The 16,506-nt window shown below is 54.4% G+C and overlaps 1 protein-coding gene across 2 annotated transcripts in view; it reads left to right on the top strand.

Moving 5' to 3' along the window:
* The window catches only part of WNT7A (Wnt family member 7A), a 79,271-nt gene that overhangs the window by 6,649 nt on the left and 56,116 nt on the right, over positions 1–16,506 (top strand). The window contains exons 1-2 of one of the 2 annotated variants that reach the window (XM_047850583.1): positions 9,377–9,653; positions 14,701–14,927. In XM_047850583.1, the coding sequence (XP_047706539.1) occupies positions 9,583–9,653; positions 14,701–14,927 (298 nt within the window). In that variant the 5' untranslated portion in view covers positions 9,377–9,582. Of the gene's footprint in view, positions 1–9,376; positions 9,654–14,700; positions 14,928–16,506 lie in introns of those variants that run through there. The other variant, XM_047850584.1, reaches the window with a different exon arrangement.

The following is a 16,506-nucleotide window of genomic DNA, read 5'->3' on the forward strand; positions in this document are numbered from 1 at the left end:
TAGGCCAGGATGTGCGGCGGAAGCCCAGCCTGCTGAAGGCAGAGGTGTGGCTGGGCCAGGGTGAGGGCCGGATGTGGGGAATGCACTTTTTCCCCAGCACAACAAGCTATGGGCTTCCTCTGCCCTAGCTGAGCCCTGCCTGATATGTCAGGCCCAGAACGGGTCACTAGCCGGGGACTGGAGGGCTGGCAGGCAGGCAGGAGCCCAGGGCCAGTCCCCAGAGGAAGTCACATGGCAGGGGTCACAGGCCTGACCCAGGAATGGTGAAGGGAGGGAGATATTTCAGGCCTGAGAGGAAGGGCCCAGCCCACGAGATGAATCACCCGGGACAAATTATCCTGAGGAAGACCTTGGGGGTGGAATTGTGATAAGCACCGTCCTCCCAAGGTGACCAGGAGCCTGTGGTCAGCTGGCCAGTGATCAGCCAGGCCCCGTGTGGCTGGAGCACTCGTGTATCTAAGAAGGCCCACTAGCTCCAGATGCATTGCCAAAGTGACCTCTCAGAGACCTTAGACCGTGAGGAGGAACATCTCTACCTTCAGGATGAGAAAACAGAGCCTCAGAGCTAAGCTGCTCACTCAAGGTCACACACTGAGATGGGATTTGAAATGGGAGCCTGCCAACTGGCCTCTCCAAAGCAGGGAGCTCAGATGGCGACCGTCTTCCCTCTCCACATGCTCCCTGTGTGGACCCGGAGTCTCACCAGCAAAACCACCAGGCTCTAGACGTATAATGGCAAGCCAGGCCTCGGGTCTTATGCTTGCTTCTAGATGAGGCACTTGACTTGCCCAAACTGCTGAAGGTACAGACGGGAAGGATGGATCTCAGAGAGGGCAGAGGGCTTGCCCAGGGTTCCGGAGTAAGTCCATCAGAGGCCGACTCAATCTGACTTCTGCCTCCCAGCCCATGGGTCTGTGCACTGCACTAATATTTGGATCCTCAACAGACTCTGCTCCGATGAAGCCAGACATGGTCGGTAGCTGGGGAGCTCCTTAGAAGCAGAAGAACGACTCCTACCTCTGCTAGGAGGCCCTGCTTGATCTGGAGGGGACCTGGGCATCTGTATTTGTAACCAAGTCATTCTGATGGATGAAGAAGTTTGAGAAACACTGGCACAGATGACCTTTAAGATTCCTTCTGGTCCTAAAGGCCAGGTTCCAATATATGTCATGACCATTGTTATCGTCATCATCGTCATCATCAAATACCTGTCATATGTTGAGTGCATGATATATGCCAGATACTCTGATAAATGCTTTACGTACATGATCTCATGTGACTCAGAGGTAGCACCATTATCCTCCCCGTTTTACAGAGGAGGTAACTGAGGCTGAGAGAGGCTAATTATTTTCCTAAGATCACAAAGCAAGTGGCTGAGCCGAGGCTCAAGGCTGGGTCTGCCCCAGCAGCCTCAGCGGCCTTTCACATCTGACTCTTCCCCTAACCGGCCATGTCTTGGGAGCCTCTAGTACCTTCTTTTGGATTCAGTCTCACCATCTATGGGACGGACAGTCTCTTTGCACTCTTCGGGCTCTGCCTCAAATTTGCAAACTGGCCTTTGGGTTTGGCGCCCAGCCGAGCAGCTAACGGGACTCTGGCAGCAGGAGGAGTGAGGTGCTGCTTTTCCAGCCTGCATGCCCATGTTCCAGCTCCTCCCAGTCGGGGTGCTTCAGCCCTATTCATCCTGGCCCCCCTGTGTTAAGCACTGAATCACTGACCTGGGGTGAATGGACTTAGTGCGTAGCAGTGGGAGGGCTGGGATGGAGATGAAACCAGAGTAGAGGCCCCCGTTGTTAGCAGGGTGGGGAGACGTGGAGACAGAAAGGAAATTGATGGTTAACTTTTATTAAGCACTCACTGGGTGCCAGACACTCAGCGAGTTGCTGGACAACCGACTGAACCTCTCAACATCTCAGTTTTCTCTTCTGGAGAATGAGGTGGTTACGAGGGGTAAATGACACCCATTCGATTATTCACTTACCCAACAATCATCCATCGAGGGCCGATTATTTGCCAGCCATCTTTCTCGGAAATGCAGCAGCGAAGTGACAAATACCTCCCTTGTAGGGCTAACAGGGCAGCCAGGAAAACAGGTAGAAATGAGTCAGCAAAGAAATACATCCTGTAAAATTGGAGAGTGGCAAGAAATGCTAGGAAGCTAAATAAAGCCAGGGTAGGATGTGTGTGGAGTGCTGAGAAGGGACAGGATGAATGGGCAGGGGCTGCTCGCATGAAGTAAGGGACCACTGATAAAACTACCTGGGAGAAGAGTGTTTCCAGGGGACAAAGAAATGGAGCCTGGCACATGGCGGGTGCTCAGTAAATGGTGAATGCCGTCATAGCTCAGAGGGAGGGACCCTGTCCTTACTGTACCAGGTGGGCGGTCTCTGTGTTGGGGCTGCTTCCTGGCCATGGGAATGTGGCCTGTGAGCGCCCCCCTTCTCATCCCACTTGCCCCCATCCCGGGAGAGCGGGCCTGGAGGTGGGCAGCCCCAAGCAGGTGGAGGAGGCGGAGCTTCCGTGGGAAAGGCTGCAGCACACTCACCAGCCTGACGCACAGCGGGAGCCCCCCCAAGTGGAGCCGGGGTGACAGTCACGAGGGGGCTGGACACCGGGCAGCTACAAGCCAACAGAGGCCCGCCTCGCTCTCGAACACCCACACTGGGTCACCGCCCTGCTCAGACACAGGGGACGTGGGCGGTTTCCCACATCTACAGAATGAAGTCTGCAGGCTTCTGCAACCTTCTTGCTGGCTCCTCCACCTCTCTCCCCGACCCGGGGCTCCACAGGGGCTGGTCGGCCCTGGGTCCCGGGAGCTTCGCTGGAGCGCGGCCTCTGTGCACCCTCTTCTGGAAGTGCTCGCTCCAGGTGAGGGGGGCACACCAGCACACAGGCGAAGGTGATACAGCAAGCTGGCTGCTGTGATGAGGGCCAGCGTGGGGCCCATGAAGAATAATGGTCCTGGTGGAGGAATGTGCCAGGGATGGCTTCTGGAGGAGGGGACTGCATCTCAAAGCATGTCATTTGGTTCTCAGCGGAGAGGTCTGCTCTGGCCGCACTAGCTGAGAGGCCCCACCAAGCCACTTTCTCTCACACTCCTTATTAGGAGTGCACTGTGGGGGCACCTGCGTGGCTCAGTCGGTTGAGCATCTGACTTGGCTCAGGTCATGTTCTCATGGTTCGTGAATTCGAGCCCCGCATTGGGCTCTGTGCTGACAGCTCGGAGCCTGGAGCCTGCTTCAGATTCTGTCTCTGTCTCTCTCTCTGCTCCTCCCCTGCTCGCGCACTCTCTGTCTCTCTCTCAAATGTAAATAAACATTAAAAAAAGACTGCACTATGATGGTGAACAGGACCCTACACTGGCCCCTAACCTCGTGGAAACCCCTCCCTCCCCAGCATGAGGAGACAGACAAGAAAGAAACAGTGAGAATAAAAGCAGGGTCCATGAAGTGGCCAGTGCTGTGAAGGGAGGAGATAGGTGAAGGGAGGGCAGGCGGCTGAAGGTGAGGCTACTTTAGATTGGGTCTGGGAAGGTGAGGAGTGACATTTCAGGGACTTTCTCAAAGCCACACAGGGTAGTGACAAAACCGAGGGGAGAACCTCATTCTCTTGGCTTCCATAGAAGAGCTGCCTCATGCCCCATGGTCCCAGTATTCCCTCATGCTAAAAAACCCACACACTTTTCCAACAGCCTTTCCCAGATGCCGATCACTGGGGGCCTGCTTCACGGGAATCGCTGCTGCTCCCAGTTGCTCCCAACAGCTCCAGGCTTTTTCTCTGGTTTCTGTTGCTGAGGTTTTCTTAGAAGCACAAAGAAACGAAAGAAACAAATATGAATGGGAAGACTCTACTATCCCAACCCTGGGAATCCGATGATGGAGACTGTTTTAAACGTGGACATCCTATCTGGATCGGTGGTGGCACCAAGCAGTGGTTGTGGCCTTTCCATTAGTTTAATGTTACAGTTGCACACGTGGTACTCGCTGTGTTCCAGGCAGCATCATAAGCACTTGACGTGTAGCGTCTCAAACCTCACAACAACCCTACAAGGCAGAAACTGTTATAATCCCCAGTTTACAGATGAGGGAACTGAAGCAAGGAGAATTTAAGTAACTTGCCTAAGGTCATGGAGATAACAGAGTGGAGCCAGATTTGAACCAGTCCAGAACTAGCAGTGCTCCATGCATGTTCCTAATAATGCGGTCCTGGGGACCCAAGCAGCCTCTCCTTCTGCATCCAGCAGGGGGAGCCAAATGCCAAGGCCCTCTGTGCCCCTGCCCCAGGCATGCTTGGCAGGCTAAAAAAGGTGCAGCATGTGCTGTAGAGACACCCTTTTCCCTTGATCCAAGCAGAAAGCGCCAAATGGGGAGAAAACCTCTTGGTTAGCAAAGCTCTGTCAAAGAAGAACTTTCTGCAGTAGGTCTCACTGAGTCATGAAGCAGTTAGTCACAGCTGGTCTGGGGTCTTGCAATGAATCAGATACAGTTCCCTCTGGGGAAGCTGTCAGTCAAATGAAAGATTTTTAGCCTCAGTGAAAGCCCAACAACTCTTAGAATACATTTTTTAAGAAACTGCCCTGGATTTTGCAGGTATTAAGTGGCAGAGCTGGTATTCAGACCCAGGCCTTCTCGATCCCAAAGTCTGTGGTCTTTTTTATCAAGCCATGGTCCTCAATCAATGCTGGGGATACAGAGATGCAGGAGAGAGGGTCCTGTCTGCTAAGATCTCAGGTTCTAATGGAAAAGGGAGGCACGTGAGCCCAGCCATCCTTCTGGGAGGAAGGACTCTGCCAGGATCAGCTTAGGGGCCATGGAGCACAAAGAGAAAAAATGTGTTTACTGCTGTATCCCATACCCAGCATGGGGCCTGGCACACTTTAATCTTCAGTGAATGTTTGGTGGATGGATGGATGAATGAATGAGAAAGAGAGTAAGTGCCTAGGACAGAGGCAAAGTTAACCAGGGAAGGCTCTTCAGATGAGTTCACTTTGGGAGGGCCTTGAAGGATGAGAGGAATCAGCCAGGTTGGAAAAGGAGGGGGAAAGGCATTCCAGACATATGAAAGGGGATAACAGGATGGAGTAACAATCTCAACTTTTTTTTTATTACAACCTACGATACACACACACACACACACACACACACACACACAATCGGAGCCTTATTATGTACAGTGCCCTATTATTTTCTGGTCTGTTTCCATTTTGTAAACATTAGTGGCAACCTGCTAATTTTTTGTGATACGGTCACGGGATTTGGGAAAAGTAGGGGCTGGAAAGGTGATTTTCAGCCAGACTGTAAAGATCTTTGGATGTTCGAGTTGAGTTTGGACCCTTTTAAGTCCTTGCTTCTCCTGCAAGCTCTGATCCTGAAAACTACTTGCTCCTTCTCTAGCTCTTTGAGTAATTTCCTGCCCACTCCGGCAGTCTTCTTCACTTGCTTCTGGCTGCTTTTCTCCCTACGCCCCCGCCCAGTTGGTTCTTTAAATCCTGCTGAACTGGGGCTCTGTGCTGGGCTGTCCTCACTCAGCCTTCTTGGCCGCTCTGACGTCTCACCCATGCCTTGGTTTGAAGGACTGCCCACTTCCAACTCTGGAGACCATCACCCTCAAAAGTCCACACGCTCCCTCCTGAGTGCCCAGAACACTCACTCAACTGCCCCTTCAGTGACCTACAGGCACATCAAACTCAGCACCTCCAAAACCAAGGTCATCACCTGTTCCTCCCTGTCCCATCTCTGTGTTGTCCTCACCAGCCACAGTGCCTCCAGGGCAGAATCTTGTCCTTGGAGATGCATCATTCTGTCTATTCTGCCTTCAGACCAGCTCTCAAATCCATCCGCTTGTCTCCTTACCATCTGCCACCACCCTTGTGTGGGCTGGACCTCTTCTGCCCTGCATGTCTGTGACATCTCCTGTCCCCATGCCCTGCCCCCTTCTCTCAATACCGCATAACAGCTGCCATGAACCTTCTGAAGCATAAACCTGACCGTATGACACCCCTGCTTCCCTTTATGATAAAGCCCAAACTTATTAATATACCCTGTGTCCCCAGACTCCCTCTCTACCCCCATTCCCTCTGATGCTCCATTCATTCACCAGACCTTAGTGAGCCCTGCTTCCTCTGGCTTCAAAAACTCTGCCCGGTGAACCCCAACTCATTCTTTCTGGATCCCAGTTTAGGAACACTTCCTCCAGGAAGCCTTCCCTGACCCACCCATTTGGAGCCCTCTTCTCTGTGTTCCCACAGTCCTTGCATTCCCCATCTTGATGCCTAATACCTTTTTTTTTCCTATTGCAGTGGCCCATGTCTCTCTTTTCCATTAGATGGGAGGCATAATTGAAGGATTAAGAGCAGATGCTGAAGTCAAAACTCCGTAAATTCAAATCCCAATTCTGCCACGTGGTAGCTGTGGAGTTTGGGATTTTATTTCATCCCTCCATGACTCATTTTACCCATACTATAAAATGATTATAATTATGATTATAACAAAAATATTAACAAATAAGAATAGTACCTACCTCATAGTATTATAAGAGGATTAAATGAGTCAATGTGCTACAGTTCTTGGTGACAGTGCTTGGTACATAGTAAGTGCCACCAGTGTGACTGATAATCAAATCAGCCCTCAGAAGAGTTGCTCCAGGAGGGCAGACACTGGATTCATTTGATCCACTGCTATGTCCGCAGCACTTACCCCAACATCCTGATCATGAGTGTCCCCCAACACTTGTGACACGAGTGAATCTTTTGTCTAAGAGAATGACAATGCATATAGAAAAGAAAGGACACATTTAGGTGATGCTTTGGAGGAAGACTGCTCAGAGCTCATCACTGACTGCATCTGAGGGTAGGAGAGGAGGAGGAGGAGTACAGGAGGAAAAACATGGCCAGGACAGACTGTGTGACTTTCCTCCCGAGCCCTTAGCTACTCCAATCCCCCTCCCCCACTATCACTCATGACTGCCTTCATCCATCCAGGACTCCAGCCATCCTAGGGGCTCACTGTTCATCCCTCTCTTCACTTTGTCCCTTCCCTGCCCCTCTCTCGGCCAGGCCCTTCCAAGTCCTGTCAGACCTTCTTGTGGCCCAGGCCCAGCATCCTCCATTCTCCCTGCACACCCCCCTTCCACCTTAGTTGTTTCAGTTACAATTGCTGTAACTGCACCCTACCCCAAAGAATGGCATAAAACAATCATTTTATTCTACTCCCAAATTATGGGGCTTGGGGATTTAGACAGGGCACATCAGGGATGGCCACAGAAGCCCCTGTCCATGGTGCCTCAGCCGGAAAGACTCAAAGGCAGGGATGACTTGGTGGCTGCAGGTTGGAATCATCCACATGTCTGGCACCTGGGCTGGGAGGACTCCGACACTGAACACAGCTGGGACTGTGGACTAGAACACCCACATGTGGCCTCTATTGATGCCTGAGCTTCCTCACATCACAGCAGCCTCCAGACCCCTTCCATGGTGGCTCAGGGCTCCGGCAGGAGTGTTCCAGCCAACAAGCAGAAGCTACACTGCCTCTTATGACCTAGCCTGTGGCAAGTCTTGTGGCATCACTTCTGCCACACATACAGCCACCCAGATTTAAGCAGGGAGAGCACAGACAGCCCACCTCTCAATGGGAGGCACATGGAATAATTGTGTGGTCGTGTTTTAAAACCACCAGTGTCTCATACCTGGACCATGGGGTAGTCTTCTCTCCGGTCTGCCTGGCTTCACTTTGCCCAGCCCTACCCTTCCCCCACTAGTGGATTTTCCACGGGGCAGCCAAGGGGAGCTTTTGAACACACAAATCAGATGAGTCATCCTTCTTCATATCCCTCCAATGTCTTCCCACTGAACTTCCCCTTAAAATCTAAGCTCCTTGACATGCCTACACAGCTCTGTGGGATCTGTGTACCCCCATCTCTTCCCTCCATCCCACTGGCCACCTTTCTCTTTCTTGAACAGAGCCCCACTTCCCCTCCTGGTGCTCATGCCCACCTCCAACCTTCTGTGCTGCTGTCCTCCTTCTTGAAGTGCTGGGACCCCAGATCCTGCCTCCTTCAGCTCTCAACTCAAACACCACCTGCTCAGATCTCAAATAATCCCTAGGCACCCAGTGTTGTCTCCCTCATCATTCTGTTTTATATTATCTTCACATCACAGGAAGCTGTGATGTCTGAAATTATGTGTTTACCTCTCTCTGGTCTGTCTCCCTCACTAGCTCCAAGAAAGAAGGTCCCTTGTCCTTCGTGTTCCTCGTATCCACGGGCCTGCCATGATGCCTGGCATAGACATTTGCGGAATGTGAATGAATGCATGAACAGCGGTTTTCAGGGAAGATTTAGAAAAGCAATTCTGAACGGTAGGCAGGTCTGGCGTGGTGGTGGTTAGACTGGGGGGTGGGGGGCGGTGTTTCCAATCTGCCTCTCCCACTCACTAGCTACTGACTTTGGGAAAATACCTTCGCGTCTCCAAGCTTCAATTTCTTCAGCTGAAACGTGAGTCCACCAGCCCCTAGCTCAACTGGACTCTGGGGTGTACATCATAGGAAGGGATCAGCATTTCTGTTCAGCTGGAAGGCTCCGAGCACCCCGTAACAGCGCCCACCGCGCCCGCCAGGTGTCGCCGCGAGCGCGTGCTGAGCGGCCAGCGGAGCCTGGCGCCCTCGGGCGGCTCCGGAGGCCCAGGCCCGGGTCTCGTGCCGGGCATCCTGGCCTCCGCCCGACTCCGACAGTCCGCTAGGAGCGGCATTCCAGAAGAAGCTGCCCTACCTGGGCACCCACCTGCCGCACCCTCTCTAATAGACAGGGGTCGGGGAGGAATATGCTGAATCAGTTATCCCCGCTCCGCGGAAGGGGGCGCCCTCCCCTGAAGCTGGGCTCGGAAGCCTGGGGAAAGGGGGAACCGGGGTGCCACCTAACACCCCGCCCCCCAGCTCTGAGCGTTCCACCGGGCGGGGAGGACGAGGAGGCGAGCCAGGGTGCGGGGGTTTTCGGTCGCGCCTCGATCCTCTCAACCCGAGGGGCAGTCCCAGGGCGCCAGCTCGACCTGCAACTTGCGAAGTAGCGACGCGTGGGAGTCGAACTGACTTCCACCGCCCCCTGCCCGGCTCGGCGCCCCGGAGCCGGGAGGGGGCGCCGCGGGAGCGCGTGGGGCAAGGCGTGAGCGCGCGCTTGGAGCTGGCGGCCCTGTCCCGCGGGCTCTGGGGTGCGGGGCGGGCGCTCCGGGGAGGCGGGCGGGGGAGGGGGTGGGGGAGGGACAGGAGAAAGGAGGGAGGGAGGGAGGGAGGGGCGGGGGCGGGCGGCAGCAGCGCCCCCGCACTCCCCGCGCCTCACACACTTGCACCGGCCGCTCGCGCGCAGCCCGGCGTCGCCCCGCGCTGCGCTCGCTCCTCCCTCCCTCCTCCCGCTCCGTGGCTCCCGCGCTCCCGGCGAGGATCAGGCGCCGAGCGCGCGGACGGGCGCACGGACAGACGGCCCCGGGGACGCCTCGGCCCGCGCCTCCCGGGCGGGCTATGTTGATAGCCCCGCCGGGGCCGGCCCGCGGGATCAGCACTGCCCGGCCCGCGGCCCCGGCGGCCAGCGGGGACTATGAACCGGAAAGCGCGGCGCTGCCTGGGCCACCTCTTTCTCAGCCTGGGCATGGTCTACCTCCGGATCGGGTAAGGGCCGCTCGCATCTCCTGCACGCTGTCCCGGCAAAGTTGGTGTGGCCTGGGGAGGGGGTCGGCCGCCGGCCACCAACTTCTTCGACCCCTCGGGGAGGCTGGGTGGGCGCGGTGTGGGAGCCGTGGGCGCACAAAGGCCCCCCGCAGGCGGGCGCCCCAGGGGCGCGCACAGCTCTAGAGACTCGGGCAGAGGTTCGGCCATCCTGAGGATGTCTGAGTCTGGAAGCCCCAAGAACCAGAGACAACCAGCAGGGACGGTCCGGCCTGGGGGACTCTGAAGAGAGCTATAGCTGCTGCAAAGGGTCAGCCCCTCCTAGGTACACTTCTGACCCAGGCATAGGAACAGCAGGTCCTTCAGGAGCTCCGGAGCCGGGAGCCGGAACGACAGCCGCTCCCAAGGAACTCAGCACCGGGAGCCCGAGAAGAACTCTGTACACAGAGGCGCGGGCACAGCCACTCCTGGAGTCAGGGCAGTCCCGGGGTGGCAGGTGGGGCTAGTCCGTGCAACAGGGAACAGGTACCTAAAGGGAGGGACCTTCGATGACAAAAGCACAAGCCGCTGCTCAGAGTCCTGACAACCACCCGATTTCCGAGGACCCTCGTACTACCGGAGCCCTTTCCTAGGCCAAGGGGACAGCTCCTCCCATCCCCACGAACACACACAAAGGTAGGACGAGAGATGGCCCTAGACACCCAGAGAGACAAGCTCGCAGAGCCAGGGCCAGAGAGACGCGGGCCACCCCGCCCCCTAAAACTGGGCACCCGAGTCCGCTGGCGCGCCTGCGGAGCAGCCCTCTCACTCCAGCATTTCTGTGGAGGTGGGGCCTGGGGCGGCGCTCTGGCTGGAAAGTGGGAGGGGGTGGCTCGGGACGCGTCTCGGAGCTGCAATAGCAGGGCCAGTCACCCTTTGTACTTCGGAGATAATGCGTGTGAAGCACGGAGGGGCGGGAGTGGGGGGCTTTAAAGCAGGGATTGGTAGAGGTTCTGACGCTAAAGGAAGGGCCAGGTTTCACACAACCTGCTTTCCCACCTCCAGTGGTGACCACCGCCCCCCCACCCCCACCCCCCGACCCCGACCGCTCGGCTTGGGGAGGGGGCAGACTGCGGGGGTTGCGGAGAGGGGGTGTGTGTGGCAGAGCCTTTGTGTTTTGCCACAACCACTCCTCCCCTCTCCCCACCCCGCGTCTCCGGAGCGAGCGGGCATTTCGCAAGTTGAACAGCCGCCGGTGCGAGCAGGTGCGCACAGAGCGGACGAGGCGGCCGCCAGCCGCTACCGCGGACCGAGAGGCGACCGCAGGCGGAGAGGCGGCTGCGGGGCTCGCGCTCTGTCTGCCTGCGGGTGTGTTTTAAGTGTTATTGATTCATCCGCGTCTGGGTGGCTTTTCTTTTTCTCCCTGCTTTAATCTTCATCTTGGCCCGCGCCCCGCCGCCCCGCGCGCATCCAGCATCCAGGAAGCCGGTCGGGCTGATTGGCGCTGGCCGCGTGAGGCTTTATCTTCTTTTTAATTAGAAACGGGGCGGAGGGACCAGGGAAGGGAGAGAGAAAGGGAAAACAACAGAAAATAACCTCCCCTAGCTGCCCCGCCCGCCGGACCTCCCGCCTGCCTGGAGACCTCACTGGCCCCGAGGGGGCCCAGCTGCCCTGGAGGGAGGGAGGGAGCGAGGAGGGCGCTGGCCTTCAGCACCGACGTCGCCCTTTGGGGCAGGGAGAGGTCCAGGTCAGGAGAAGAAGTAGCAGGGTGGATTTGGCCTGGCCCCACTGCTCCCTGAGCCTCGGGTTATCCATCTGTAAAATGGATATGAGGAGTAAAGTCCCAAGGTCCTTCAGAAGCCTTCCAGCTCCCAGGATGTGACTGGTTCCTCCCTGCTCAGGACTGATGCTAGGGCAAGTGTCTCAAGCACTATCCCCTTGTGACAGCAAATCCAATAATAATCAAAACCACGAGAGCAGCATACTTACTGAGTACATACTATGTGCTGGCACTTTCTATGTTTTAATTTTCACAGCCACTCTGACAGATGAGGACTAATTATCAATATCCTCATTTTAGTGATGGAGAAGCGGAAGTACAGAGAGGGGGTGTAACTTGCCCAAGGCCACAGAGCTAGTAGGTGAAGGAAGCTTGGATGGCACCCTAGGCCTGACCTCTTAGCTGCTAGATTATTGTTCCTATGAATTTTTGACCCTAATATATCATTACACTCTGCTGGTGTAGGAATTCTCTGGGGGTCACAGGTTCCTCCCGACTTGGGGCCAAAACGTCTCCACTTGCCACCTCTTCCTCAAACATCTCAAATAGTCTGGCTCTAGGTGTCTTAGACTCTCTCTTAGTGCCTCGGGTGAATGAATGAGAGCTCTACTGAGTCTCCTATTTCAGATCTGTGAGCCACTGGCCCCCAGATCTCAATCTCTGTGAGCCTCAGTTTTCAGATACGCGAAATGGATATGGTGATTCCTGGCGGCCAGGGCTGTTTAGGAAGGTCCCAGGTATCTAATGTTTGCAGCAGCACCGGCCACACTGCCTTGGCATATGGTAGGGATGTTGCCAAAGTTCACTCCTTCATTCAGCACGTATTTGGGGGGCACCTGCTGTGTTGAACACAGGTACTTATTCTGAGTGATATTTTTGAAGCTCCATAATTCATTCATTCAGTAGCCATTTAGTGAACCAGCAGACGGCCTCCATGCCCCCCCGAAGAGCTCATAGTCTAATAAGACAAGTGGGAACAAAGTGGGCACGCAAAACCAAACACATATTAAAACATTTCAGAAGACCGTAAGTCATAAAGAGAATTAAGTAAACAAAACAGAGACTGTGATAGAAAGTTATAAGGGGCGGGATGTGGAGGCAGGTTCCCTTAGCTGTGGTGGTCAAGGAAGGTGTCCCTTGAAGTCACATGAATGATGGCAAGAATGATGGACATCTCAGGGGACCAGAGAGAGTCCAGGGAAGGGGACGGGTAAGGACCTGAGGGAGGAAGAGCCTGAGGCAGGAAGAGGGCTGGTGTGAGGAAGGAATGAAGGGAAAGAGGGCAGGAGTGGTCTGTTATGTGCTCGGAAAGGACTGGGATCACCTCATCTCCTGGGCCACTGGTACACAGAGCCTCGCTTTAAGAAATTCCAATTCCAGAACAACTTCCTGTAGCTGAGCCCCAGGATGGAAAGTGTGAGGCACTTCGCCCAGGGCTGGCAGTGACCTTCAATAAATGGAAGCTCTTATTATTATAACCAGAGTGAGGCATCAGGGGTGAGGTCTTCTCTTTAAAAGCTCCAGGGTGCGGACCATCTTTGTGTAAAGGGAGGGCTACCTGCACCATCGCAGGGTTACCACTGGAGCCTGTCTGGGGTTATCTTGATATTAGGAAATGGCCCCACTCTCAGGCCAGACACCCAAGAGTCACACTGACGCCTGTCTTTCCCTCAGACCCTACCCCATCCCTCCCCTCAGCTCTGCCTTCAATCAGTCCATCAGCAAGTTTGGTCAGCCCCATCTGCAGCCTCCCCCACTGCTGCCAAGGCTAAGCCACCACCCCTCTTACCCGTCCGTCCGTCTGTTCTCCCTTCTCCTGCCCTGGCATCCCGCATTCCTCGCCACCCCCGCCCCCGTGGGGCTGGAGGGAGGGGATCCTGTGGGTTTCCCCGCTTTCAGCCTTTCAGTGCATCCTGATGCACCTGAGAAAATTCTACTCTCTACCAGATCCTCTCCCCAGACCCTCCCCTTCCCTGAGCCTGAGGCAACAGCCTCTGTGGGTTCTTTCTGTTCATTAGCCATCCCAACAAGCTTGCTCCCCTCCCAGAACTTTGTGTTTGCCGTTCCCTCTGCCCAGATTACTCTTCCATGGCTGGCTCCTGGCCATTCAGGCCCTGCTGCTCTGCACCTCTCCAGGGAGGCTCCCCTTGACCACCCCAGCTAAAGTGGGCCCTCTCTCTTCTCTCCTAGCCACCCCCAAAATGCCATCACAGTGTCCTCATTTACTTTCCTCATAGTGCCCACCACTGTCTGCAATGGTCTGTTTTATTCATTTGTGAAATGGGTGTAGTCCCCTTCCATAGCTCCTGGAGGGCAGGCTGTTGCCTCTGTCCCAGCATGGTGCCTGGCACTTGATAGGGGTCCAAGATGTATCTGTGTAGAGAATGAGTGAGGAACATAGGAACTGTAGACGGTTCCGTCATAGGCATCCTCTAGGTGGGTCATGCCTAGAATGGGATACACATGCTCTGTTGGCATGAAGTTCTATGTAAATAAGACTTTTATTTACAATTACTTTTTAAAGATTTTGTTTGTAATAGAACACATACATACATACCAGAGAGTATATATAACATGTACAAGCAGTTGGGTGGGGTTTTTTTAATTAAAAAAATTTTTTTTAATGTTTATTTATTTTTGAGAGAGAGAGAAGGAAGGGAAGGGGCAGAGAGAGAGGGAGAGACAGAATCCAAAGCAGGCTCCAGGCTCCGAGCTGTCAGCACAGAGCCTGACACGGGGCTTGAACCCATGGACCATGAAATCATGACCTGAGCTGAAGTTGGATGCTTAATTGACGGAGCCACCCAGGCGCCCCGTTTTTTAAATGAATGTCTGTGTATGGACAACCTTTCAGTGCCAACTGCTGCCTGAAACTTTACAGTTACCATTCCCTGGCTTGACTTTGCAGTTTTATCACATAGAGATGATTCCTAGACAATATTAGGTTGTATTTTGCATGATTTTAAATTTCATCTCAATTGAACCCAACCATAAATACAATGGCAACTTCTTTTGTGCACATTATGTTTGTGACATACATCGTCTTTGTGTGTGTATATCTTAAAAGGAAATCAAGCCTCACTGATATTGTATATATATATATTACAAAAGTGCCGATAGGGAATAAAAAAATGAATAAATGTGGGTTGGGGGTGCAGTGTCAAAAAGTTGGGACCCTTGCTGGGAGCAGTGGGAGGCGGTGGCCAGGGCCAGACACGCTGGGAGGGCTTGCAAGCCTTGCCCTCCACCTTGCTGGCCTAACACTCCTTCTCTCTATGTCCCCTGTTCCAGTGGCTTCTCCTCGGTGGTAGCTCTGGGCGCGAGCATCATCTGTAACAAGATCCCAGGCCTGGCTCCCAGACAGCGGGCGATCTGCCAGAGCCGTCCCGACGCCATCATCGTCATAGGAGAAGGCTCACAAATGGGCCTGGACGAGTGTCAGTTTCAGTTCCGCAATGGCCGCTGGAACTGCTCTGCACTGGGAGAGCGCACCGTCTTCGGGAAGGAGCTCAAAGTGGGTATGTGCTCACCCAGACACCTCAGGCAAGGTCTCACAGGCTGTGGGAGACCACAATACCCCCCGGGAGCCCTCTAGGACCCTCTCACCTGCCCCGTGTGGGAATGCTCCCTAATATGGGATCATGACTTGAATTCAGATCTCCTCGTGAGGGTTGGCTTCCTAATTTGAATCCAGATCCCCCCAATCATTTATGGCAAAGTTGAAAAACACCAACCAGTGGCCTGAATGCTAACTGACTGATATAGCACTCTGCTGTTTCGTTAAATTGAAGACCAATTAAAAAAAAAAAAAAACTGTTTCGCCTAGAAATATGAATTTCTGTCTTCTTTTAAAAAATCAGCAGATCTGATGACTTATACATGTGTGTACATAGTTATAATGGGGTCAGACTGAGAATGCAGCTTCTTCAAGTGGAGCCGGGGCAGGCCAGTCACTGCCACGGTCCCTACCACTCCCTATTACCACCCAGTCCCCTTATGTGACCCACCAGGCCACTGTGGGCATTTGCATTGGTAACCTGCGATTTGTGGGGATTGTGGGTTGCTTGGACATGCACACATGGGCATGCATGTGCACCTGCACACATATACACACAGACACGCACAAAGCATCAGGCCACACATTTGGTTTTCAAAGCAACTGTGACAAAACCCTGGTGGAAAGGGGTTTGGTCATAGCACTTGTGGAAAATGTCATGGTGTGTGTCTTGCTTGGGGGCCAGGAATTCTGCAGGCTCGCTGCTAAGCTGTGAACTTCCCTGAAAATAAGTCAGCCTCAAGTGTCTTTGGGCTGGAGTGGTTCAGCCGGCCTGCCGGGCTGCTCTAAAGGCACCCCTGAGTTTTCTCTCTCTCCCTCAGCCCCAACACCAGCAAATTCAGTGGACACTGATGAGATCCATCCCAAATCCAGCCATTTTTCTGTGTCCTGACATCCTCCCTCTCAGGTCACGAAGCTGGGCTCCCGGGCACCCACATCATCCTGTTGCCCCTGACTATCCTGCAGACCTTCCTGCAGGCAGGGTCCTCCTCTGTAAATGAAAATCAGATCACATCATTTCTCTGCTCAACACTCCATGGAGGCTTCCTCTCGTTTCAAAACGCCCCCATCTGCCCCCATCTGCCCTCTCCCCCCTTGCCCACCCAGCCTTGTTCTGTTTCCCAAACATACCACGCTGGGTCCTGTGCTGGAGCCCCAGCACCACGCATTCCTTCTGCCTCAGATGCTTTCTCACAGGCAGCAGCGGGGCCCCTTTTCTCTGTGCATCTCTCCCTCCCGCATCTGGGCCACCCGGGGCCTCCCTTGATCACCGGTGTCTAAAGTCCCCTCTCACTATGAAGCTGCAGCCCATCGGCCAAGCACTCGGCACCGTCTGAATCATTCCTCACCCACTGAGATCGCCGGCTCCATGAGGGTTGGGGCTCCCCTGTCACATCCACCACTGGATGTTTCCTTCCTCCTTCTTGGAAGGAAGAACAGTATCATCTTGGTCCTAAGCAGGTCTTGTGTCACAATCTTCTGTAGGCCCTTGCTTACTCACACCTGAGAGGGAAAGAGCTCAGCATCATGGTGAGGTTGGC

Source organism: Prionailurus viverrinus, chromosome A2 (genome assembly GCF_022837055.1).
Source record: "Prionailurus viverrinus isolate Anna chromosome A2, UM_Priviv_1.0, whole genome shotgun sequence".
Classification (NCBI taxonomy): Eukaryota; Metazoa; Chordata; class Mammalia; order Carnivora; family Felidae; genus Prionailurus; species Prionailurus viverrinus.